Genomic DNA, 26,299 nt, shown 5'->3' on the forward strand with positions numbered 1-26,299 from the left:
TGAGTTGCATAATCTGTGCCATGGTAAATTGGCTAGGAAGATGGACAGCTTATCAATGTGGCTTAATTTCCCCAAAAAGTCTGACAATTTTCTGTAACTGGTCTCAAGTTTTTTTTTTTTGTTTTTTTTTAAATACGTTTTATTAGTAACATCTTGTCTTAAACAATATTACGGTCTCAAGTTTTTTAAAGACACTTCCACACCTCTCCTGCCCCCAGGGCTTGTGTCTGCGATACTTTTTTCAATCATTATTTGCATGTTGCCTGATTTAATACCCAATTCTACTGTGACCTAACTTCTCTGTGGAGTGTCACACATATCCAATTTTATTATTAATAAATCCCTTATGACTTGTCCATCTTTTGATACCAAACATGATGAAATTTTGACAATGTGACATACCTTTTCTAGCTGTTCCAGAATACCACCTGTACCTGTCATTCACAACTCTGGTGTGATTTCTGCTCCTCAGTATTGAGTGACACCCGGATTTCCCAAAATATGAGCTTCCAAGGAAAATGCCTTCATAGTTCATATTTCTATATACCTGTATAGGCCTTCAAAATGCTTCCTTGGTCTGCAAGGAGGTCCAGCTGTGACGGCCCCAAAATGTCTATTCAGGAATCCAAAAACTTGTGTCAGGATATATCGTACAGCAAGAGCCCTTTGAAGCTGTCATAGGTGACACTCCTATCTTCTCACATTGGAATGTGCAAAGTCCTCCAATACATTGACATCAGACTTTCTGTCTTCACATTTTACACTTTAGTAGCTAACTTATCAATGAATTCATTTGATATAACATATTTACACTGCAGTTATGATTTATGCCTTATAAATAACTAAGTTCTTTATGTTCACAAAAATATTGCAAAACAAATTTGATTTTTTTGGTCCTTATTTTATGAGATTTTTCAGTTTTTGTTTGAATTTCAAGGTGGAAGGAGCCAAGGAATTCTCCACAAGTCCCTCTGTGCCGGCTTGACAATCTGCCAAACATGAGAAGGACAAGGGGTACCATTAGTGTCAACATTAGGGGCAAGCTCCTTGAATTTCCCCCAGTTAAAACGGGAAAGTGCATCCGCTAAGGCATTCTCCACCCCCAGCATGTGTTTGGTCCTAAATCCAAAGTTGTGTTCAAGGCAGCGCAAAACTAAGTGTCTAACAACCCTAATTGCAGGGAAAGAAGTAGTGCTTTGTTTATTTATGGACTGGACCACCCCCTAAATTGTTGCACCAGAAAATAATGTCACAGTCCCGCAAACGAGGAGCCCAAAGCTCCACAGCTACTACATGTGGGTGAAGCAGATTAAAAACCTAACCTGTCAAAACCCATTTTGAAGGCCACAGGGCCGTGCACCATGCGCCGTCGAGATAGGCCCCAAAACCCCTAGAACCTGGTACATCCGTAAACAGTTGACACAAAGGAGACAGCAGGTCCCGGCTCTACGCAAACTTTGATAAATTCGGCCAGAAAACAAACCCACACAGACAAATCCTCCCTAATCTCCTGCGATAGTCTAACTCGGCTTTAGTCACCACAGCCTTTACCCTCAGGAATTTCTGCCAAAAGACCTTCCCCATGGGTATAATGCGGTAAGAGAAATTTAGAGATCCTAACAACTATTGGATCTGCCTAAGGGGTGCTTTACCTGAAAGCCTAACAGACAATATAAGCTCCTTCAATTTCGTTTCCTTTAGCATGGAAAGGTGACAGTAACCACAATGGTGTCAAATTCTATGCCCAGTAATGACAGACACGTAGTCAGGCCTTCGGTCTTGTCATGTGCAATAGGTACACCAAACACTGGACACAAGGCCTGGGTATCAAACAAAATCCTGATGCATTTAGGGAGGGCAACAATAAGGAAATCATCCAGATAGTGAGCCACTCCCAGGTGCCCCATGCCCTCTTCCATGCACCAGTGTAAAAACGAACTGAAATATTCGAAGTAGGCAGATGATATAGAGAATCCCATGGGAAGGCACCCATCCACATAAAAACCCGCATGGAAGGTTTGATAGACTACTCTGGAGTGCTGGGGAGCAACAGAGTCATTAACTGAACTGCCTTCTGGAAAGGATGAGTGCTGTATAAGCTGAAATTTGGCAGGGGCCTTTTTGGGAAATACATCAACTGGCGTAACAATTAAATCTTCTAACAGGGGGAAGGGGGAAAGGACCACACATTCGGCCGAACTTCCTTCCTAATTTTTTCTGCAAGTATTCTAAGATGAGCCAATCGCAAATTCTTATTGGTGACCACAATACCAAAGCCTAAAATGGGCAACCTAAAACCCTGCAACAGGAACAACACAATTTCTTGATCGGGATATAACTGAAGCCAACGAGACCTGTCTTCTTTAGAGACAGAGGAAGAAGCTTTACTAAGGTGGAGCCCCCTGTGGAGTTCTTTTAGTGGCCAAGGGACCTGACCCACTGGTCCATTCCTTGATAGGATGTAATCTACCGCAGTGCAAGCAAGAGTGCATGAACCTGCACTGAGTGCCTTTACCGCAGTGGGAGTTGTTGAATGTGAAACATTTGTTTCTGCCAAAAAAGGTTGAACTGGCACAGCTAGTTTTCTACATGCAGCTGCCGAATGGTTTGACATGCTAGCTTGCTACATAGCCATCCAAATCTCCATGCCTTTAAACTTAAAAGGAATGTTAGATGCCTCGCTCATTTTTTTTTGTGAAATTCCTTGTCGTTAACCCTCCAAGCCGTGTCATCAATGGTTGTGTGCATATCATGTATCAAATGCAAATACTTTAACACCTCTTGATGCACGCTGGGCCTATTCTCAAGATATGTTGAGGCAAAAAACTACAAAATCTGACATCAAGGGATTGTATGTCTCAAATGCTTCCTCGCTAATACCATCCTTTGCCCTAGGCTGCGCTAACTTTTTCTTACCAACTTCCGTAATAGCAAACAAGTCAACATATACACCCTGGTCAATCTTTTGATGTAAACTAGCCCTTAGACCTCTTAGAATAGCAGCGTTCGCACAGTGCACCATGCCAACCCCCTTGCTGAATCGTCTCAACTGTGAAACCTACCTGTCCACAAACTTGTCGGCTTCCCATCTCATGTGTGACTGCAAAGGGCGCATACATTTATTGTGGCCCTGCTCAGAATTCAAAGAATCGTCCCAAGTACTCAGAATATCCAAACCATAGCCCAGGCCCCCAGCACTTGCATGTCTCATACTCACCAGGAAAAAGGGTACTGGACACACCTGCGACCGTCTCACGTCATCCATGCTGTCTGATCCTGACTGATATCCTTAGGCTGGAGCCTGCAGCAGACATGGGCACTGATGCTGCAGGCTCCAAATCTGTGTGGAGGGGGAGGGTGGTGCTCAGGTCACACATTGCTGGCTGTGATGACAGCAAGTATCTGACCGGAGAGTAGCTGGGGGGAACCGGGTGCTGAATCTGTGCTTTGGGGGCAGCTCCAGGACTGGCTGGGGAGAAAAGAGCAACTGTAGAGGCCATCCGACTCCTACAGACGTGCTGTGACACTAGTCGCGAATGCAAGGTGGCTCACAGGACCAGATATCCCTCCGCTGCAGGTACTCTGATGGTGGAAGTGCGGCCGCAGTTGTCAAAGCAGGCAACTCCAGCAAGGATGAGGGGATAAAGGAGTGGCTACAGTTGCACGGTCGGGTGGGCAAAACAGTGGGTACGGGGCATGGTGCACAAGTAGGATGGGATCATGGAAATGAATAATAGAATTTGAGCAGGGTAAAACGAGGCAGGAAAAAGAGCAAGAGAGAGCAGGGGAGGAACTAGGGCAGTGTTGGCTAACCTATGACACTCCAGGTGTTTGTGAACCTACAAGTCCCAGCATACCCTTCCAGCAATAAGCTGCTATATATTGGCAAAGCATGCTGGGAATTGTAGTTTCACAACACCTGGAGTGTCACAGGTTAGCCAACACTGAACTAGGGAAAGAAAAATACGGACGAACGGAATCGCAAAAAGCAGGAAATTATTAGCAGGTAAAGCAGGAAGGAAGGAGAAGAGAGAATACAATAAGAAAAATGACAGAAAGCGCTGTGAATTATAAATAAAAATAATGGATTATCCAGCACAGACTCTATTCCTGGGACTTCCTGTCCTTGGAAACTTATGAAGCCTTGTTTCGACACACTCCCTGAAGCTCATTGGCTAGTTCAAACAAGTGCATTGATCCACATGCAGGTTTTCATATATCATTATAAAAAAGCTAAAAACATGTTTTGGTTGAGAAGACTGGAAAAAAGAAGTTATAGTTACTTTTTAATCTTAAACTACTTAAAAGTAAAAATATAGCCTTTGCCATTTTTTTACATTAAAATGCTTACAGAGCTATAAAATTGCTTGTAAAATACAAAAGTGAAAGTTTGTTAGGTACATTGTGTCAGAAATGAAGAGCTAATATAGGAACAGTGTGTCTAGTTTGAAAAATAATGTGGTAGCAACAGGAGGTTGAAGTCTGTGTTTTATGTTATTGCTTTCAGAACTTGGAGCTATAATACTTGCAATTGGCTTCAGTTCAAGGAGAACATCAATTCTTCAGGAGCTACCTTACCAATATAGCCAATTTCTAAGTGAGCTAGCCTGGAATCACTACAATGTTTGTTTGTTTATGAATACAATTTGGTATCGTTTCACATTATTTCATGAAGTAGAAGCAATTTATTGACAGAATCAATGACAATACAGCATATGAAGTAACTAGAAACTATTGACATATGTTTGAAGTACTCCGTCATGTGTAAGTAACAGGTATACAATAATCAACAATAATGCTATTGCTAAAATATAAATTTTAAAAAATGTTTGTTTTTTCAATTTAGAATTGTATTTTATTATATTCTTCTTTGCTTTTAAGGAGTCGGGAAAATTGTGCCGCTATGTAGACTGTTAATGGACTTTTATAAAACTTCAGATCCGTTTGTGGGATATCACACAGTGGAGGCCATTTACAAACCACATTCAATGGACACGAAAATTCATTGAGGTTTTGCACACATGCACCTAGATGGTCCGCTAAGCACACATCAAGGTGAAGTCCTACTCTCCACTCTACGAAGGCATCTTTGCTACTAAATGTGTGCCTGGAGGCACACTGTGCAAAAATGTAAATGTCACATGAGATGTCCACTTCAGAACCACTTCTTTTTTTAAGTAAAACTTTGCATTTTTTTCTCATAAAACACTACTTATTTTAGCCTCATGTATGGCTTAAATGAATAAGGGAAGGTTTATCAGGACTGTCTCTATTACATGTGGCACTCTAGTGTGTTTAAAGCTTTTATTAGGCAAAGTACACTTAAAAATATGCTTCACTGCATTCCATTAAAAGTATAGGAAGACAAACGATTTTTGCCACCTTATATCTGTGTGTCCCTCTGCACAGCCTCCTCCGAAGCGAGTGTGTGGGTACAGTGCACCGCTAATAAAAATTCATCCTGCCGAGGAATCTCTTTCCCCTAGTACCAGAATAATTTCAGTTATTCTTAATTCCCATAATACTTTGTATATCCTGCTTATGTATTTTACCTATGTTTCACTGCTTATTGTGTCGCTGGTTGGTTGTAGTCCCTGTGTTGTGTTCTTTGAACATAAGTGTTCCTTACTTACTTGGCCTTGGTGGTGTAAGTGTGTGTATGGGGAAACTCTGTGACTAGAAATGAATGGGGATTATGGTTGCCGCTGAACCAAAGCGCTGAGAGCAGTAGCATGCGTTTGTGCAAATCCAGCTGTGTAGGCAGAATTGGGCATAGCTTGTGAGCTCACTGAAAGCATGAATACACCTGGGCTTAGTCATTGCCAGGGTGGAAATAATAATTAGGGAGATAGAAGAATCTATTGGGGCCAGTAGCAACAAAGCTAGAAGTAAAGTGTGTCCAGCCCGCCTTAGCACTTAGTGTAGGGTGGAGTACAATGTTCTGCTTAGAAAGGTCTAATTTTGCAGAGTCTCTGTCTGTGTGTGGACTGTCCTACCCGCACGAAAGTACCCAGGGTGCCTGTTCCCCTAGTCCCATAAAGGAGTAAGGCTAGGTTAAATAGTCGCTAGGTGAGTCATTGGTATGTGTGGCTGAATATTTAGAAATAACTTATTGTAACAATTTATTTCAATTAGTGACGCAGTGCGGCAATGTATATAATTGCAAATATATTGATTTTTGTTTTAGAAATGTATTGATTTCTGATGTAGTAGGCATATATTGGAGGATTGGTGATTTTGCAAGTAAGGTAGAAAGTAAATCCCATGCTAATTAGACCTTTCATTTGTGAGTGACCAAAGCATCTGTTAGGCTGAATGCACAGGAGAGGGGGGTCGTTAGACTTTCATCCTGTGTCAGGAAACCTAACAGCAAGTAATTTAGGAAATCACAGATTTATGTAAATTTTGTTAAGGTGAAATTGCATTTAAATCCAAGTTTAAAGAACATATTACATCCTGATGCTAATCACTGAATGTAATATCTCAAACTTTGTAGTGTCATGTAGGAGAGGAGACTGGCTTAACTCCTGCTAATATGTGTGCCAGAAACAGTATATAAAAAGAGTTCTGTTTGGCCATGTAATGTATTATACTATCTGTACTTCTGGATGATCACTAGTACCTCCAAATAGAGTATATTTGGACTTTGTAAGGACCCCCTTGAGCAAATAAACATCACTGCTTGAATATCCTGCCTTATTGCCTGCTGTATCCTGTGACCAACAGATAAGAACTTACTCTTTAATCCCTTCCCCGGCTGTCTTCTGTTGAACCCAGCGTCTCTGCCTGCTACCCAGTGCCCTGATCCATAGCAAGCAGCCAACCGAAAGCAAAGAGGCGCTGTAGCAGCTATACCAGCTTCCCCAGAAGTAAGCAGTTCTAGGCATCGCGAAGGAACTTAGTGGTGGCAGCGAGATTCAGTGTCGGGCGGCAAAAGGACTCCAGTAGGAGTGGTCAGTAACAGTCAGGTACTGACAGTGAGAAATCTATAAACTGTGTTGAGGACATGTATTCACATTCCTTAACCAACATTTCGCTTTGGTCTATTTAAAGTGAATTGCTCAACCACTTACCTTTGTGCAATGCGACTGACATTTTTTTGTAGCATTTACAGCAGCACAAGAGAAAATACATTAACACAATGTAATTAGTTCAAGGTCACATGGAGCAGACATTGGAATGCAAATTAGGGTCTACTTTTGGTTGGAAGTAAATAGAATACAACATCTCACTGATCTGTGCCGAGGTGATAAATGAATTTGTTTGGTCCCCCCATGGCTGTAATAGTACAGGAGATACTTTTTACTGCTATCGCCTGGATTACTGAAACATTCATTGGTGGTGTTGATGCCCCTCCCCAGAAAAACACCCATTGATACAAATGAGAAGATCACGGGAGAGGGCAGCTCAAATTTTATAATAACCATCCAAGCAGGATGAAGGATGTCTTGCACTGAACCATTACAGGCATAGGGGGAGGTACTGCAGGTAAGGTGTGCTATTTTATTCAATCTAATTCCAGACAAGACTAAAAAAAAAAATAAAAAAAAATAATGGCATATAGGGTGCAAGGTGATGAAGTGAGGTGGACAGACCTTCTTCAAAATTAATGACAGATCCCCAAGTTTGGTTGTAAATGTAATATTTATTAGTGAGCGCATCTCAAAGTTTACATTGCAGGTAATCACTTGTCTTCTAAAGATTTACAATAACAAAAACCACCAGTGTTTCTGAATTTTAAATTAAACTACACGGTTCACTTCTCTGCAACTAATGTAAACATGTGTTAAAACTGTCAAACACATTTATTTTAGAAATGTAATCAGCCAGGAACAGACCTACATGATTGAAACTGTGCACAGTATAGTAAATAATCTCAGTAAAGATCATTTTTCAATTACTTTTGTGCTATATGCATCACAGTGTCACTTTATTCACTTATCCAGAAAACCAGTTTCCAGATTTAAATGCATACAAATACAGATCAAAAGAAGCTAATACAGTTAAATACATTTGTGAAAAAAGTAATAAATATAATACTATAAAAAGAATAATAAATTTCAATCTGCAGGAAAAAGCATAAATGTGAGCCTGTTACCTACTGCCAATAGAAGCAGCCATAACATTCATAGGAATACAATTTACAGATATAGGATCTTTTATCCAGAATGCTTGTGACTTAAGGTTTTTTGGATAAGGGTTTTTACCACAGTTTGAAGCACCATACCCAAAATATACTAAATTACATAAAAAAATTATGCGGATTTAACTCACACTTGCCAATTGTATTGCTTTGCACTGCCCCTCACAGTGACTATAGAAGGACACACTTGGTGGTCATGTCTGCAAAAATCTCCTTTTATGTCCTATTTTTTAGAACTTTCTAGATAACTGGTATCTGGATAACACATCCTATACATATACTTGAAACTAGTAAATCAATTGGTTGAATATTGGTACACAATTTTGGAGCTCATTTAGAGTTGAGCGTATATACCAGCTATTTGAGTTACTTCCATAACGCATTTTCAAATCGAATATGCCATTGCTTGCGCCCGTATCTAGATTGCTCACTTGCATCCCCTTCCGTCTGAGAAAGAAGAGGACTGGGGGTAGGCAAGCATAAGCAGAGTATAGTAAGTGTGCGTTCACATAACTGTGACATAATTAGACATCGCCATATCCTTTTAGGAAGGATCTGTTTTGCGGGCGCAACGATACACAATGAGAATGACTGTCAGCAGCACTATGGAGCCACTTCTGATTGGCTGATTGTGTATTGACTCCTCCAAGTGACAGTATTTCAATATTAGCTATATTATATAAAGTCAGGGCCATCTATTTGCATTACTTAATTGACATATCTATTGGGACTACTGCAGGAAAGATTCCCATTTTTATTTTTAAGAGTATACAACAGATGAATGACTTTTTGCATATATTATTAACTATCAAATCAATATTATCTTGTGTATGACAAATCATTACATCATTAGATTGCATACAAGTACACAACTTTAGCATTTACTGCTGTCAAGCCGCATCGCTTATGCCTTACCCTATTGTTAGGCGAAAGTATACACACTTGTACAAATAGGCCTGGCAAAAATACTATGGATTTTGAGCTGGACTCTTCTTAAGACACAGCTGACTCAACATACTTAGTACTATTTTTTTTTTTCAAACACAAATGCATCTAACTCTAAATTAACCCCTTTTTGCAATCAGTGTAGACCTGAGCGATTCCATGTTAGTAAAAGGGAAACTCACAATGAGAAGGTCACCAGAGATACCCCTGGAGCAAGGGAGGCAGTGAAGGCTTGAGCAAGAGGGGATAGTACCTGGCAACAGCTTCTCCAACAATAATAGTTATTTGAGGACATGCATAATGACTCAACTAGGTCTCCTTTGTTAGGTAAGAAAACAAAACAAAATATTGTCATATGGTTACTTCTGTTGTAAATTATAAATACCTGTTATGGAGTAAATTTTCTGGATTAGCACTAACTGGATACAAAATGGTTATGTGCAAAGTGTACTGGCACATAATGGCGAAAAAAAACACTAAGGGGGGAAATCAATTGGCCGCATTATAGGTAAAAGTAACGCGGCATGCGCTTTATTACCGGTTTTACGGTAATAATGCGCTTTATTTCTGATTTTACGGTAAAAATGAGCAGGCCGTAATAATGCGCAGGCCCTGAGCTGCGAGCAGAAAGCTGGGTTAAAACTACCGTAATAACGGCAATAGTTTCAACGCCGCACAAATTCGGGGGGGGAATTGAATTTCCCTCTAAGGAGTTTATCTGGATATGTGTCTAAAAGAAATCCACAGGTGTCCCAAGAAAAAAGTATAACATTTACAAGAAAAAGAAAGTTAAAAGTTATTCTATTGTACCCTACAAATCGCAAAATTGTAAAAACTGATTTCATAGTAGGTGTATCCATAAAAAACAAATAAAAAAAACGCTTCCCCTCTAACGCTGTTGGTGTTTGAATTGTGAGAATATTTATAGTGAGAAACTGAACCTGGAGGTCTGGACAAGTAGAGCACAGTATATAGAGGTCTATAAAAGTATAGAGGCTTAGAAAGCTGGATACTGATATTTTTGGGTTTAGGCACATTAAAGTTTAGTCTTAGGATGTCCACAGACATTAAGATCTGGATGATTGGTCCAATTGCCAAATGTTCACACTTGTGTTCAATTTGCCCGTACACATACTGCCCAAATTGTACATATCTGCAAAGTTCACTGGCTGGATTCATGGAGGTCTATTAATACAGTAGGCCGATAACTAACTGCACACATGGTCGATGGCTAATTGCAGAAGTGGCATTTGATGCAGATTGTGCAATAAAATTGCTATATATTGCCAGCTATTGTGTCTATATTATAGCTCGGGAAGACATGGTATGTTATTGTATGAATTAGGAAGAAGCAACTGTGCTTTTGGAGGTCCCTGCTCCTTCTATTATCTGGGCCTCATTCTGTCACTACCTACTTGGCTCAATGCTCCTCACCACATGACATTGTGCAAAAATAGGCCTGCATGTTACAGGGTCAATCAGACAAGTTAACATGGTCCTGCCAACCAATGGCAAACTGAAATTGTACTGAAATAATCTGTACTGCTGTGATCATATCAATATGACTGGTAATGAATTGTATTTCACCCACTGCAAAACAGGGGATACATGGATGAGCAGGAGATGGTGATTGAGAACAAAAAGGTGCACACACTAACAAATTAATATGTGGCTCAATTTGAAAGTTATTACAGCTTTCAAAAAATGCAGTATGTTGAATAATGTAAGTTTTGTTGTATTTGGATGTTAATAGCACTTGCAATATATTACCCCTTAATAATTACTTATTACTTTACTGTGTTTCATCACATGCAAACACTCGGTCATCATTTATGTATGGAGCTTATCGCTAGTGTGAAAAGCAAAAATGGCGAAAACAAAACGGTTTACCAAACTCTCTCTCCTTTCATTTTTAGTCTTGATCCACATTGCAGAGAGATTCACCGTCATGGAATCAAAGAAACCACTGTTCTGTATATATGAGACACCTGGTAGTTTCTTGAAACAGAGACAGCGAGAATGGAGCATTCAGAGCCCTGGACACATCTGTTACAAAAAGAGACATAAAACAAACATAAAAGTTGAAAAGCCTCAGGGTTTAAAATGTTCCGCATGTAGTTAGCGCATCTGCCCAGCAAATACATGTTATGACGAGAACATCATTTCATCCACTGCCAATCCTTCCAGGGCAAAGCTAAATTGTTATGAAAAAGAAAACTATTCATCTCCTTAAAGAATATTATAGCAGCTAAAAAGCAATTGCAAAATAGGAGGCAATCTGCTTATTAGTCATACGGCAGCTATTGCACAATGAAGGGAGCAGACTTCAAGCGGAGCTGTCACCAAAACACAACTGAAGGTTTATATTTACTGTGTGTTACAGCTGTATATTTTTTTCTGTAATCACTTTTTCACATTCCTGGAGCTAGCCCTCTTCAGGGCTGTATTAAAGATAAATTAAAATATCGGTTAAATCAATCTGAATTGCTTATAAATTGTTTTGCCTGTGTGATTGCGAGACTAGCGACTGCATGTCACCGCAAATGCGGCCAATTGTAATTGCTTGGTGACGGCGAGATCGCTGGTAACCACATTGCTGGTTGTATCAATATCACAGTTCTATCATATTTCCATTGAGAATCATTTTGCAATAGGATTAGCCTAAGCATTGCGAATGGCGGGAGCTTCCATTCAAAGAGGTCTGAGGACAATGAGAGTTGTCTCCTGAAAGAGGTTTTCACTCAATAACACTCAACGCCAATGCAATACTAACTTTAGACATTAGATATGCTTAAGCTGTACCAATATTCATTTACGGAGTCTTTGACAAGATTCAAAATTACTTTGGGACATCAAACATGATTTATTGCCTTTCACTATTCTGAATGCAACATTGCATTGGTTAGTAAACAATTCTCATTGTCAGTGTGTGCTAAATTCACCAGTTATTATGCTCAGTTCAACATTGCAGGAATGACCATTGTCCTTGTATGACCTATATACCAGAGACCTGATGTTGGCAATAATGTAATTTGTGACCCTATTCCTGTGAATATATTGTACTACTCTGGCCCAGTGGAAGGCAGAGTACCCCAGAGACACTGCTGTGCTAGACTAGATAACATTCTATTCTTTGTGCTGTTTTCTTTTCTATGCATCCGATTATTCTGTGTGCGATCCCCTTGCATCTTAATAAATAGGTTTTGTGCTTTGAAACCACAGTGATCGAATGTAATGGAATATCACTTATTTACCTTTAATAGCAGCTAGGCATATTCAGAACAACAGAGTGTGAACAGCCCCTGTACTGGCAGGAGCATGCTCTGTGTACTCTTGGGAAACTTTCAGTGACATCAAACTGCCAGCTTTCAGTACACTGGTACTGAATGCTCACATACGCGAATGGAGGAGGGGCATACAAGTCCTGTGTTGACACGCTCTCTATAAATGACCCCCTTCCTTTTCTGCCCTGATGGACCACATGCTATCCCTCACAGTGGCAGCGGGTAGCTGAAGTGGTACCCATTCTTACAACACAAGTGAATGTCACAACAAGCAATATGTATCTGCAGTGTTCATGTTCACCCAAGGGGGCTGGGGACTGTGGAGAAGCTGAGTACCCCAGGGAGAGGGCCTGGGGACAACAAAAAACAAAACAAAAAGACAGTCAGCTTTTATTACTTTGTCTATGTACCCCCTGAATCAACAGTACGCAGTGTAAAGAATAGGATATATAATCTGTATACGGAGCTCCATAACACACATAGATATATCTATCTTGCTTGTCAGCTGTGTATATAATTATATATATATACACACACACACACACACACGAAGATGTTAACACTAAAATGTTAAGGCAATTTTAAAACACCCAACTGCTACAAATAACTATTATCATGTGTTATCATTGATAACTGCATTACATTTAACAATAAAAGTCTGTTGTACTAAATGTTGCACCATTTATTTAATTAGAACACTTCATGAGAGGGTCTGCATTTCTCAGGAATTGGACAAGGTCTTGCACATTGTTGTCCTATGCACAGTAAGGGTGGAGAATGAATAGGGGAAGGGGATGGATAGTGCATGCAGCAGCCATGTCCCTCCAGCTTATTTGCAGAGTTAAAGAACAAAAGTAATAACTTAGTTTTGTTATCTTTCATGTTAAATGTATCATTTTATGCCTGTACCAAAAGCACTTTAACTTTTTGATAGGGAGGACTGCAAAGTCTTCACCAGTGGCCCCCAGCCAATTGCTCCCGGTCTTATCAGAATGGTGGCAGCTGACTGCCACGTCATGTGACCTCCTCGGCACAGTGCAGGGAGGTCACATGGTATACCTGGAGGAGGGAGCATAGTTGCCAATTCCGCTTATAACAAGCGGAATTGGGCTTATTTTTGTGAAGTTGTTTTTTTTTCACTGCCGCGGGTAGCTTGTTTTTGGGCTTGGACTCGTTCTCCAAGTCCTCAGGCTGCATAATCGGTTTTTTTTGGTTTTTTTTTTCTCTGTTACCATTTTGTGATTGGTGCATTTAGGTTTTTTTCTTTGTGGGCGGGTTGTGCAGAGAATTCCTCCAATAAAGTGGCGCTTTGTAGGTGGGTGGAGTCAGAGAAGGACGTGGAAGAAATCATAGGAAGACGGATCTACAGCAACCTACTGAAATAAGTGCTGTGATGTGACAGACACTCGATCGCTGCACTTATAGCAGGTAACACTGATATATAACACCCTCCCCTCCCTTTCAGTAAGCTGCTCATGTCAGAAGACTGCTTATACTGTTATATCATGGGGGCTGTGTGGTATAGACATACCAGTGTCCTAAATTACAGCATTTGCTTTTTCATTTGCCATATCAGTGTATAAATGTGTCCTCTTATGTTTATAAAGGTTTTCTAAATGGAGATTCACTGTAGAAATTAGTGTTATAGAAAAGGACGGTCCCCTGTAAATTGGGCTTTTTAGGATTGGTTTGGGCTTGTTTTTCACCAAGTGGTTGCTTGTTTTTAATTTCAGAGTTGGCAACTCTGGGAGGGAGTGCACTGTGTTCTGCCTCCTTCCTAGAATGTCAGAGCAACCTTTACCCCATAATACAATCACCATATTTTAGATGTTGGCACCATGCTGCTATTATGCAAATATACATGTATTTGTACATAAATAGACAGTAATAGATAAGATAGAATTTCAGATAGATGAAATAATTTTAGGCTTCTCTTTCTATTGAATCACTTTTTAATTGTGTTCTGTATTTTATAATTTAGCAACGCTTTAAATGAAAGCTATATAAAGGAAATACATATCTATACATACATACCCATAATTAGGACTAGTGCTGACATTTTCCAGATTTCTATGGAGATCAGTAAACACCCTTGTGAGGGAAATATTCTGTAAATAATTTTCATTCCCGGTGAATCAAAGCAGGGAAACACTCATAGAATGAATTACATTTTATATTATTCAAGAAAGCCTGTTTAACCCAAGATTAACCAGTCTCACTAAAATATCCACACAAACAATTCTACAGTGCTATTTGAATGATCCTTTATGCTAAACCAATTCTATAACACATTCCCTTGCCAAGTGGTTGCATAGTGTTCTTGGAATCTATTGCTTCGATCTGGGAACGCTGGCAGTCTTTATAAAAGGATTAATGAAGTCATGAGGTAGCCAGTTGATTAACATTATAGCAGCTTAAAAATGTCAGAACACTGGAAATGATCATGATGGAGTTGATGCCAACAGCAGCCCACAAAATAAATTCAGGGCTCGGTTTCTAAAAAGCCCAGAATGCTGTCTCAGCTAAGGTTTTCACTTTTCCTGCACATCATGTGTGTGTGTCTAAGTTCCAATTCAATTAATTGGGGGTAATGGTAAGATCAGCTCTCTTCAAATAATCAGTTCTCCTTTCCCCAGTCATATTTGGCAGACATCCCCGGTAATGATGAAAACCACAATCTGCTCAGAGTCTTCTTGATTTATATTCCTCTTTTTCTTTCTTTCCAATAGACGAAAGAGAATATGACTAACAATAATTCCACAAACCAGCAGACTGCTTCACAATTATATCAGTAATGATCTAACAGTGATGGTCTACTGGAAAAAGAAAATGAGGAAAAAAAAATAAAATGGCTCCTGAACAGTTTAAGTTAAAGAGAACACTTTGCCTAAATATAATGCAGGCTGCTATTTTATGAGCTGACCCAAAATTCATGAGAAGGCAGTTTATTAACAACTAGTGACATCCCTCATAGATGAAGCATTTGATCCACTCACAAAATGGCTTTCACTACTGTATGGAAGGTAAAAGGTAAACTTTAAAGGATTATTAAAAGGAAAACTTTGTTTATTGCATGACATACTGAATCAGTCTGAAATTGTTGCATAGTACACATTCACTTCAAAATTATAGTTTTATTTCTTTGCATAAGAGACAGTAGCAAAATATTTCAGGGAATTGTCATAAATGACACTTGAGAAAACTTCATCCCGACGTACCAGATGTGTCCTGATTTATCTGCTGCTAATAAGTGCATACTCTAAGTTCATGGATATGAATTTTAGAAGATCTATCCTTAACCTTACCCATCCCAATTCCTCTTCTAACCTTTTCTGTGTAAACCTGGGTTTAATAGGAAGTGTAAACAATTTGGGCTACGTTCACCTTAATAGAAATATAATGGTTACATTTGATGTCCTTACTAGATTAAAGTCACATTTACTATGTTTAAGTTTGCCTTATTTTATCTCAAACCTTAGGTATGTTTTATTGTTTGTAAATGCTCCTTGTAATACTGCAGAAATAAAAAGAAAACAGGTATTTATAAATATCTAACTACATTTGTCTCGTCATTGGTTTACCTTTTAGTGACATGAGAAGTGATCAGTTATAAAGTTCACGCTGGCACGTGCTTCCAGGTGCTCACAAAAGCAGTGGGTATCAGGGAGTAAGGCACAGTCGTGATACTATTCCAGGAGTCAGATATTGGATCATAACAGTCTAGTGTTTTACACCTTTGAGTGCCAAAGTATCCTCCAACTACATAAAGTTTATTGCCCGAGGCTAGAGCATGGCAAGACATACGTTTGGCAGTCATATCTCCAATTCGTGTCCACTGATTTGTTTCACAGTCAAATCGATAGGCAGAGGCAGCTGTAAATTCTGTGTCCCCTCCCATAATGAAAATCTGGCTTCCCAGAACAGCAGCAGCAGTATAGCGCCATGGCTGGGGGCATTCTGCCTTTATACTCCATCGGTTTTCAAATGGGTCATAGCACTGCACCTTGGAGACCCGATCTCTGTGTATACTTGTTCCTCCAAATACAAAAAGCTTCAGCTTGGCACTGACCACAGCTGCATTGCTCACACCATCTCTTAGTGGTGCCACCATTGTCCACTTATTAGACAGCGGATCATACTTCTCCACTTGCTTTAATGAAACTGAAGGGGACGCTGGAAAAATTCCAGCAACTGCTGTATGTCCTCCGACTACACAGAGGCAGTTTTGTAACTCCGCTGAGCCATGCCCAAACCTTGCAATAAGCATGGGCGCAGCCTTAGACCATTCCTCATGAACGGTGTCATACACCCAAACATCTTTAGACACTCCGTTCTCAGAGCCCCTTCCACCGGTCACATAAACCTTGCAACCAATGGCACAGGCACTAAATTCTTTCCTAGGACTTGGCAGATCAGCTTTAGGAATGATTTCTTTAGCCTTGTGATCAACTTGGTAAATTTTATCGCACATAAATGTCTGCCCACCTAGAATCAGCAGAGTATGGCCTGCTTTCCGAGGCTTAGCACATAGGCTAGTCACAATGCCATCATTCTGCAGTATCTTTCTCTTGCAATGAACAGCCTCCTCCATAATTAATTTGCTCCTCTCATCGGCCATTACCAAGTCCTCGCAAGCAACGGCTTCCTTCAGAGATTCAGAGGGGAGCAGAGCCAACCTGATGTTTTTTAACAGTTCCGGGAAATAATCTTTCCTTTTGTCCAAGTCATATTTAACCCACTGTAGTACAGCATTGAAAACCACCTGCTCATCCTCAATCTCAAGTTCATCACTGGAAACCAAGTCGAGCAAAATGTTTTTTGAGAGGCTGTTAAAGTCTTCTGTCCTGTGCACGGTTTCAAAGTTAACGAGACACATTAGCAAGGACAACTCGTACAGTCGTCTGCATTGATGAGCATCGGACAGCAGCAGCATTCCCAAGCAATTTGAGGGATAAAGATTTTTTTCTAAAAACTCTGCTGCAGCATCTCGTATGTCATGAAACTGAAGCATATCTCCAGCCTCTAGTAGGGACTCAGCATTTTCTTCATTAATTATGATGTTTGAAGAGTAAGCAAAGTCAAGTAATAGTTCCAACACTTCAGGATGAAGACTGTCGTGGAAATTCACAGTGTTATCAAGGCTCTCTTTCAAGCCATTACTAAACATGGCCTCAAAGTACTGGCTGCAGGCTGCCAGCACCACACGGTGGCAGGGGAAAGAGCGGTCTCCTGCCCACAGGGTGACATCGGTAAAAAGTTGTTGCTTTCGCATGGTGTTGAGATGGTTCAGCACACAGTCTGGATGAGCTTGCTTGTGGTATAATGAAATATTCATAGACCCAGAACTGGTCCGGGATTTGCGGTTCTCATGGACACTGACTGACATGATGACATCTAATGCAGAAAAGAAACAAAGAAATAATAATTATTTCATCTTATAGGTTTTTAAGCAAGACTCAAATGAATGGTTTACAACACTTCTACACAAACACACTAAACTAAAGCTCAAAAACCGAAGTAGGCTCCATGGTATTTTTCAGGAGCATTAACAACAGCCCTTGGACTCAAGGGAGCCGCAGTTTATCTCTAGAGAGAAGAAATCAGATCAGAAGAGAGCAGCAACTACAATGCAATACAATAATGTCAGCTATTTTGTCCAATTGAGACTATATTGCGCATGTGTGGCCTCAAGTGATATGCTCAATAATAATCTCATTAAATTGGATTGGACTATTATCAGACATGCTAGTAAATGTCGTTGGACAATAACCGCTATCAGAAAGGGTGTTCCAGTAGTGATCCCAGCACTCTGCTTGAGCTCTGAGTGGCAGTACCTCGTACAATTTGTCACCGACACTCTTGTGTCAAGATCCGTGTGTCCCCAATTATATGGTTGTCTAGTCCACTTATCTAGTGAAAAGACCCGGTAAACGTCTGTTAGTGCACTGCATTCACCAACATTTATTTATATAGCATCAGAAACTTCCGTAGTGCTTTACAATTAGGAACAAACCGCAATAAAACAAAACTGGGTAATACAGACAGACAGATGGGTAAAAAATGCCCTGCTCAAAAGCTTAAATCCTCTGCAACTTCCAAATCAATATAAAAAGAAAACAAAAAATTGGAAGTACTCCGTTAATGCAGGCAGCATGTGACCACTTTAAGAGCAACACATGAGAGGGATGGAGGGGAAAAGTGAGTACAGGCAGGTAACTATGGCCCAAGAGGGTGGGCACGGATGACAGGTTGAGAGTCACAGAGGGGAGCGGAGAGAAGCGAGAGGAGACAGAGGGCAGAGGGACTGAGAGGAGGTGAGCTGAGTAGCTGGAGAGCGCAGTTAAAAGTGATGGAAACAGAAGGTAGGAGAGCCCTGCTCAAAGGAGCGAACAATCTAAAGGGAGGGGAAGACAGACAGACACATGGATGAGACGGAGAGACGGGAGGAAGGGGGAGAAGGGAAGAAAGGATGAGAAGAGAGGTAGCCGACCGGTGGGAGTTTAGGCATGAGACTGGAAGGCTTTAAGGAAAAGGTGGGTTTTTAATGTTCGTTTGAAAGAGGACAGATTAGGGAAAGTTCTGATGGAGCGGGGGAGCTTGTTCCAATGGAGGGGAGCGGCGCGGGAGAAGTCTTGGATACGTGCGTGAGAGGAGGTAATCAGAGGGGAAGAGAGGCGACGATCATTGGACGATCGCAGTGAGTGGGAGGGAGTGTGAATAGAGATAAGGTTAGAGATGTAGGGAGCAGTGGAGTTGGCGAGGGCCTTGTAAGTCAGAGTGAGGAGCTTGAAAAGGATTCTGTAGGGGAAGGGGAGCCAGTGAAGGGCTTGGTAGAGTGGGGATACAGAGGTGGAACGGCGAGAGAGGAAAATAAGCCTAGCAGCGGCATTAAGTACAGATCTAAGGGGAGCGAGATGAGAGAGGGGGAGGCCGATAAGGAGAAGGTTGCAGTAGTCCAAGCGGGAGATAATCAGAGAGTGAATGAGAGATTTGGTGGCATCCTGGGAGAGGAAGGGCTGAATGCGGGCAATGTTGCAAAGCTGGAAACGGCAGGATTTGGCGAGAGAGTGAATGTGAGGGGCAAAGGAGAGAGAGGAGTCGAGGATGACACCTAGGCAGCGGAGTTAGGGAACAGGGGAGATAGATGAGTTGTCAACAGTGATGGAGAGGTCAGAGGGGAAGGAGGTACGAGAGGGAGGAAAGACAATGAGTTCAGTTTTAGCAAGATTGAGTTTAAGAAATCTAGAGGACATCCAGGAGGAGATGGCAGAGAGGCATGCGGATACCCTGGAAAGAAGGGAGGGAGAGAGATCAGGAGAGGAAAGGTAGAGTTGAGTGTCATCAGCATAAAGGTGGTACTTGAGGCCGAAGGAGCTGATGAGTGCACCCAGAGAAGAGGTGTATAGTGAGAATAGTAAGGGTCCAAGGACAGAGTCCTGAGGGACCCCGACTGGAAGGGAGGAAGAAGGGGAGAGAGAATCAGAGGTGGAAACAGAGAAGGAACGGTCGGCAAGGTAAGAGGTGAACCAGGAGAGGACGGTACCGGAGAGGCCAATGGACTGAAGGGTGTGAAGCAGGAGAGGGTGGTCAACGGTGTCAAAGGCCGCTGAGGGGTCGAGGAGAATCAGGAGGGAGTAGTGGCCCATGGCTTTAGCCGAGAGGAGATCATTCGTAACTTTAGCCAGGGCAGTTTCAGTGGAATGGAGGGGGCGGAAACCTGATTGGAGAGGGTCAAGGAGGGAGTGTTCAGAGAGGTAGGTGGAGAGACGGTTGCAGACAAGTCTCTTGAGTATTTTGGAGGCAAATGGGAGAAGGGAAATGGGGCGGTAATTAGAGAGTGAGGTGGGGTCAAGATTGGGTTTCTTGAGAATGGGTGAGACGAGAGCATGTTTAAAGGTGGAGGGGAAGATGCCGGTGGAGAGGGACAGATTAAAGAGGTGAGCGAGGTGGGAGCAGGTGGAGGTGGAAAGGAGCGAAGAAGGTGAGAAGGGATGGGGTCCTGGGGGCAGGTAGAAGGGGGGGGAAGAAGAAATGAGAGAGTGGACTTCCTCACCCGAGGTGGGGCGGAAGGAGAGAAGGAGTTGGTGGCTGGGGGAAGAGGGGGGGAGAGTGGAGGGGGGAGGAAGGGCGAGAGGGGGGGTGGCGGAAGAGTGGGTGGAGGAGGAGATTTCAAGTCTGATGGCCGCGATTTTAGAGGAGAAAAAGGAGGTGAAGTCAGTGGCAGATAAGGAGGAAGGGAGGGGGGGGGAGGTGGGGGAGACAGGAGAGTGTTAAAGGTAGCGAAGAGGCGGCGGGGGTTGGAGGACTGGGAGGGATTTAAAGAAGGATTGCTTAGCGAGCGAGAGGGCAGAGCTGTAGGAGGAGAGGATAAACTTGAAGTGGAGGAAATCAGCCAGGGAGCGAGATTTTCTCCAGTGGCGTTCGGCAGTACGAGAGCATTTTTGGAGGAAACGGGTAAGTTTGGAGTGCCAGGGTTGGGGATTGGAGCAGCGAAGGTGGATGGGCTGGGCAGGGGCAACCGCATCGAGGGCAGAGGAGAGGGTTTGGTTATAGAGGGAGGCCGCCTGATTAGGGCAGGACAGGGTGGAAAGGGGAGAGAGGAGAGTTTTGAGAGAAGAGGATAGAATAGCAGGATCAAGGGTGTCGAGATCGCGCCTGGACCGGGTAGATTTGGGTGGGGGGAGGGGTGCAGGAGTAGAGGAGAGAGAGAATGAGAGGAGATGGTGGTCCGAGAGTGGAAAGGGGGAGATAGAGAAGCCGGACAGACTGCAACGGTGGGAGAAGACAAGGTCAAGGGAGTGACCAAGGCAGTGGGTAGAAGAGGAGGTCCATTGGGAGAGGCCAAGGGAGGAAGAAAGGGCAAGGAGTTTGACGGAAGCAGGGTCGGTGGGGTTGTCAATAGGGATATTGAAGTCGCCAAGGATAATGGAGGGGATGTCAGAGGAGAGGTGGTGTGGGAGCCAGGCAGCAAAGTTGTCAAGGAAAAGGGAGGAGGGCCCAGGGGGGCGGTATATGACAGAGACGCGGAGATGGATGGGGTAGAAGAGACGGATAGAGTGGACTTCAAAAGAGGAGAAGGAGAGGGAGGGTTCAGGAGGTATCAGGTTCAGGGTCCATTAGTGTAGTTGCACCCACACTAATGGGCACAGGTTTCAGTCTGCTCTGAATATATCCTTTGCACCCCAGTGGCTGTGTTGAGAGTTGTAGTGTTATTTGTTTACTATATTGTACGGTTATACCATGTACTGCCTTGTTGTTTTCCCTCTGTACGTTGCTGTGTACCTCATATGGCGCCCTATAAAGAATAACACTGACAGGTATGTAGCTTGTACTCAGTACAAGTATAAAAACAAACCAATGCTTTGGATATTGAATACGCTTTTATGTTAGACTCTATGGCCCTTTAAGAAACAGCATCTCTAAAATCATGGAAAATCTGGAACCTATGAGGACTGATTTGAAAACTCTCCAAGAATCCATATTTAACAAAACTATGTTGAAACGAAGATCTTATTTATGAAGTGTTACTGTGATGTGGGAACCACTTCTGTAAGGTATTTTCACACCTGACACTTAAATGGGATTTTTTATGCTCAACAACATGGGTGGCAATGCGATCTATACAGTCATATTAAGGCAAGTGTTTGGATACATTATTGCATGATTTTGGAGATTAAAAAACCCAAAAACAAAACAAAAAAACACCCCTAGCAGCATAATCCTAATTGATCATTTTGCAGTTCAGATGTGTAATCTTCTGATACACAAATAAGAATGCATTGCAGTATTTCCCAGGAGTCCCAAGCCAAATCATTAGATAGACATCTCTATATTCTGACATGACATCATCTGTCATGTGGTTGCTGCAGGAAACCAGCATGGGATTCATTACCGCAACATTATTTGTTTAGTGAAGTCACTGAAAAAAAAAAAAAAAAAAATTAAAAGGAACCTCAGAAATTGTGCTTACTCTGTGCAAAACACAATGGCGTGAGTCATTGTAATTCATCGACAGATCAATGTAGTACCATATCCCCAGTGTAATGATATAGGATATGGCTTGTGCCTACATTACATGAGCAATTCAAAGAGCTCATGTCTGACAAATGCACAAACTCCTGCAATTAACTGAACAAGCTCTAACCTGCAAATAATGCCCAACAATGGTTCTCCAGCAATGTTTTACCTTAAAAGCGCAGAAAAAAAAAAATGATTGCCCTAATTCATTAGACATTGTTAGAAAAATGAGGAAATACAAAAATGCTCTAAGTGACTGTATCAGTTGATATATGTAAAATCCATATTATACAGTGTGAGAAATGGTGAGTGTTCTTCTTTCAGGTCTTTACTGTGAGATTACTAGTGTAAAAAAAAATGCTGAGGAATATATATATATATATATATATATATATATATATATATATATATATATATATATATATATATATATATACATATATATATATATATACATATATACACACACACACACACATACTTATATACACACATACATATATACACACATACATATATACACACACACAGCAATTTTTTAGAGTGAATGTAACAGAGAGATGAAAATGTCATTTGGGCCAATTAATGAGCCCAGACTGCTGATCATTGCAGAGATTTTCTGCTGCACTTATTACACTGGGACTGTCACTCAGTGGTATTGAAGCTAGTAGATCCCGTACATTAAACCAATCAGAATGAAGTAGGGTTTTGTAAAGTTCATTTAAAATAAAACAAGAAGAATGAGGCCATGTTTTTATGGCCACTATATTATATACTATTATACAGTATATGTACCAAACTACTGCAACAGTCGCCCTCTCCAAGTACAAGAGATGAAACTATACTTTAGAGGTAGGCGGGGCACTGCAGCTACCACACCAAGTGACAAATCTAATCTTGCAGAGTGAAATACTTCAACACCACAAACAAAAGAGATTCTTCAAACCCACAGTAAATGCTGTATTCAAAATGCTATAAAAATGGATCTGTTTTTATATATTTTGCAGAATTTCTGTTCGCGAGAGATGTGAATAATATTGTTAATGATTTTTCCCCCCCAACTATACAGTTTATTAAAAAATGTAAGCAATGGAATTTGAATTCCAAAAAATGCTAAAATTACTTTGAACTGAAGAGTGTGTTTAAATAAAAACAAATTAAAATAAAATATGGATTTCAGTAACATACTGTGGCTCAAACACCTCCCTTTACCACCATTTTAAAGTAGCAAATGAAATGGACTTGCCATTTCAGTATTACAAAAGTGAAGGAGCTCCTGGGAAAATGACTACATGGAGCATCTCCAGAGCTCCGTCTAGGACAGTGTTGGCTAACCTGTGACACTCCAGGTGTTGTGAAACTACAAGTCCCAGCATGCTTTGCCAATATATCACAGCTTATTGCTGGAAGGGTATGCTGGAACTTGTAGTTTCACAACAACTGGAGTGTCAAAAGTTAGCCAACATTGGTCTAGGAGAATTAGTACATTTATTGTCATCCCAGGCCCTCCACACAATCCAGTGGACGTATTCTCAACACCAGACATTTATTTCACCATCAATTTACCTCAGCTGTTAGCGCTGCCACATTAACATCTCTGCACATCGGCTGCTTCTCACTCTACAGCAGACAGGAGATAAAAATGATCAGACCTAATACTACATACAAAGTGTGCATTTCAGGATATACGTCATCCATTAGAAATCTCCATTTTCCCTCGATGTTCAGCTCACTCAGGTATTAAATGAAAGAGTATTGTCCTCTCATCCCGCTGTATTTCCTTCTGTCTAGTCGGATGGGTGTCTGCATGTAATTTGGAAATAAAATTACTATTCTAAATCAGCTCATTAATTTAAAGATTGGGTTTACTCTAAATGTACTGTGGAAGGCTATATTTGCTAATAACTAAAATAATTTCCAGTAAACTGCCAAACATGTACAGCTAACCCATCACACGTGGTACAGTATAGGGGGGCGATTCCCATCAGGACCTGTGTACTTCACTTGGTTATCATGTATTTTTGTGTTTCATACATCTCCACTAAAACTAACTTTTGAAGCACAGAAAATAAAGAACAGTGAAGTACATTCAATATACAGAATAAGTGAAACTCTACTGTGTAGCTATCTGGTCATACTGCAACATAGGGGTATTGCCAGGAAAAATAATAACTAGAATTAGATCATTAGTAGTTGGGACTGTTCCTGGATATCATGGATCTTTGTTAAGTGAAGTACGAACAAGCTTTGCTCCACTTTGGGGGGGGGGGGGGGGATTTGATTTTGGTCATGAGTTAATCGTAGAATTAGGGTACGGGCTACATTTCAGGACTAAAACAAAAAATCAAGTTGCTGAAACATTTTTTTTTTTTTTTAACTATTTATTTTGAAAAATAGCAATCATGTACAGATAAGAATCAACAATTAGTACATTTGCAGGACAAGAGACCAAAACAGAGAACAGTACATTGCATGGGCATAAGTCAAAGAAGCTGAAAATATTTGAGTAGCAAATATATAAAATAGCCAGATGTTGTCAATAAACAGGCAGGTAAGTATACAATTGTTATGCAGAATACTCAAGACACTATCACTTTTTATATCAATATAGTGTGTGGGGGGGGGGGGGGCACTGGTCGCCACCGAGACTGAAAGAAGAAGAGAACATTCTTCACAATTATCCACATAGTTCCCCAACCATATCCTTCCTTTTTAATAGGAGGAACAAATAAATAGAAGAGGGGCAATGAGGGTTTCAGAGGAGATTACTGCTTAGATTCCCTGGGAAGGGAAACAACATCGAGAGTCAAGAGTAAGGCCACCTATGAACCTAGGGAGTCTATTTAGGAGGAAGGAGATGGTACAGGAGGTAAGGGGGTTATAAGTAAAGCCAAGGGGCCCAAACCTGGTGAAATTTATCATCCTTATCATGCAGGTGGTATGTAATCTGTTCCATCCGGGCAATAAACCAGATATAGGATCGCAGGGCCACCATAGTGGGGGGATCAACTTGTTTCCAAGACTTAGCTACTAGGCAATGCGCAGCAGCCAGGACATGGGAGGCCAATTTTGCAGACTCTCTATCATCCTCAATCAAAGGGTAACAGTGAAGAAAAGACCATGGGTCTTTCCGGACAGGGCATGGAAGGAGGGAGGAGAGGAGGGCCCTAACTCGGTCCCAAAAGGAGGATATTTTAGGGCAGGACCACCAGATATGCAGAAAGGAGCCCAGCTGGCCACAACCCCGCCAACATAATGGAGAACTAGAGGGGAACATTTTAGTGAGTTTGTCAGGTGTATAGTACCACCTATAGTATACTTTATATGCGTTCTCCTTTACCAAAGTGGAGATAGAGCTGGTGGCAACTTGATCCCTTATGATTTCCCAGCAATCCTCCTCTGGGGGGGGGCCCAGATCCCTCTCCCACTCCCTCTCATGCCTACCGCCCGGAGGTGAAAGTACATTGAGAATTAAGCTGTAGATAGAGGAAATCATGCCCCTACCCAAGGGTGAGGAGAGACATAGGGATTCAAAGGGAGACCTTAGAGGGGGGAGAGGAGCCCCCCCGAGGAGAGAGCCCACAAAGTGTCGTAATTGGAAATACTCATAGAATTTAGGATGGAGCCTTGGATATTTAGAGCGTAGGTCATCCCAGGAGATAAAGGCCCCCTGAAATAATAGGTCTCCAACAAATCAAACTCCCACAGTGACCCAGGGACTATAGAAGGCAGAGGAGAGCCCAGGAGGAAAGGCAGGGTTACCCCAAAGAGGTAGGACAGTAAGAGAAGACACCGGTATCTTGAGATGGGGTCCGCAGGTCTCCCATATTGCAGCTGAGAATAGAAGGGTAGGGCATTGTGAGGTAAGGGGAGATCTAGTTTGTTTTGAGAGACCCCATATACAGGACAA

General features: G+C 41.5%; 1 protein-coding gene across 4 annotated transcripts in view; it reads right to left on the reverse strand.

The window, feature by feature from the left end:
* Window positions 1-7,637: 7,637 nt before the first annotated feature.
* KLHL25 (kelch like family member 25) overlaps window positions 7,638-26,299 on the reverse strand; it is a 43,496-nt gene continuing 24,834 nt past the window's right edge. For 2 of the 4 annotated variants that reach the window (XM_075207746.1, XM_075207743.1), the window contains one exon: window positions 15,492-17,766. In XM_075207746.1, the coding sequence (XP_075063847.1) occupies window positions 15,989-17,758 (1,770 nt within the window). In that variant the 5' untranslated portion in view covers window positions 17,759-17,766 and the 3' untranslated portion in view covers window positions 15,492-15,988. Of the gene's footprint in view, window positions 11,135-15,491; window positions 17,767-23,955; window positions 24,010-26,299 lie in introns of those variants that run through there. The other 2 variants (XM_075207744.1, XM_075207745.1) reach the window with 2 other exon arrangements.

Source organism: Mixophyes fleayi, chromosome 4 (genome assembly GCF_038048845.1).
Source record: "Mixophyes fleayi isolate aMixFle1 chromosome 4, aMixFle1.hap1, whole genome shotgun sequence".
In the NCBI taxonomy this organism is placed as follows: domain Eukaryota; kingdom Metazoa; phylum Chordata; class Amphibia; order Anura; family Limnodynastidae; genus Mixophyes; species Mixophyes fleayi.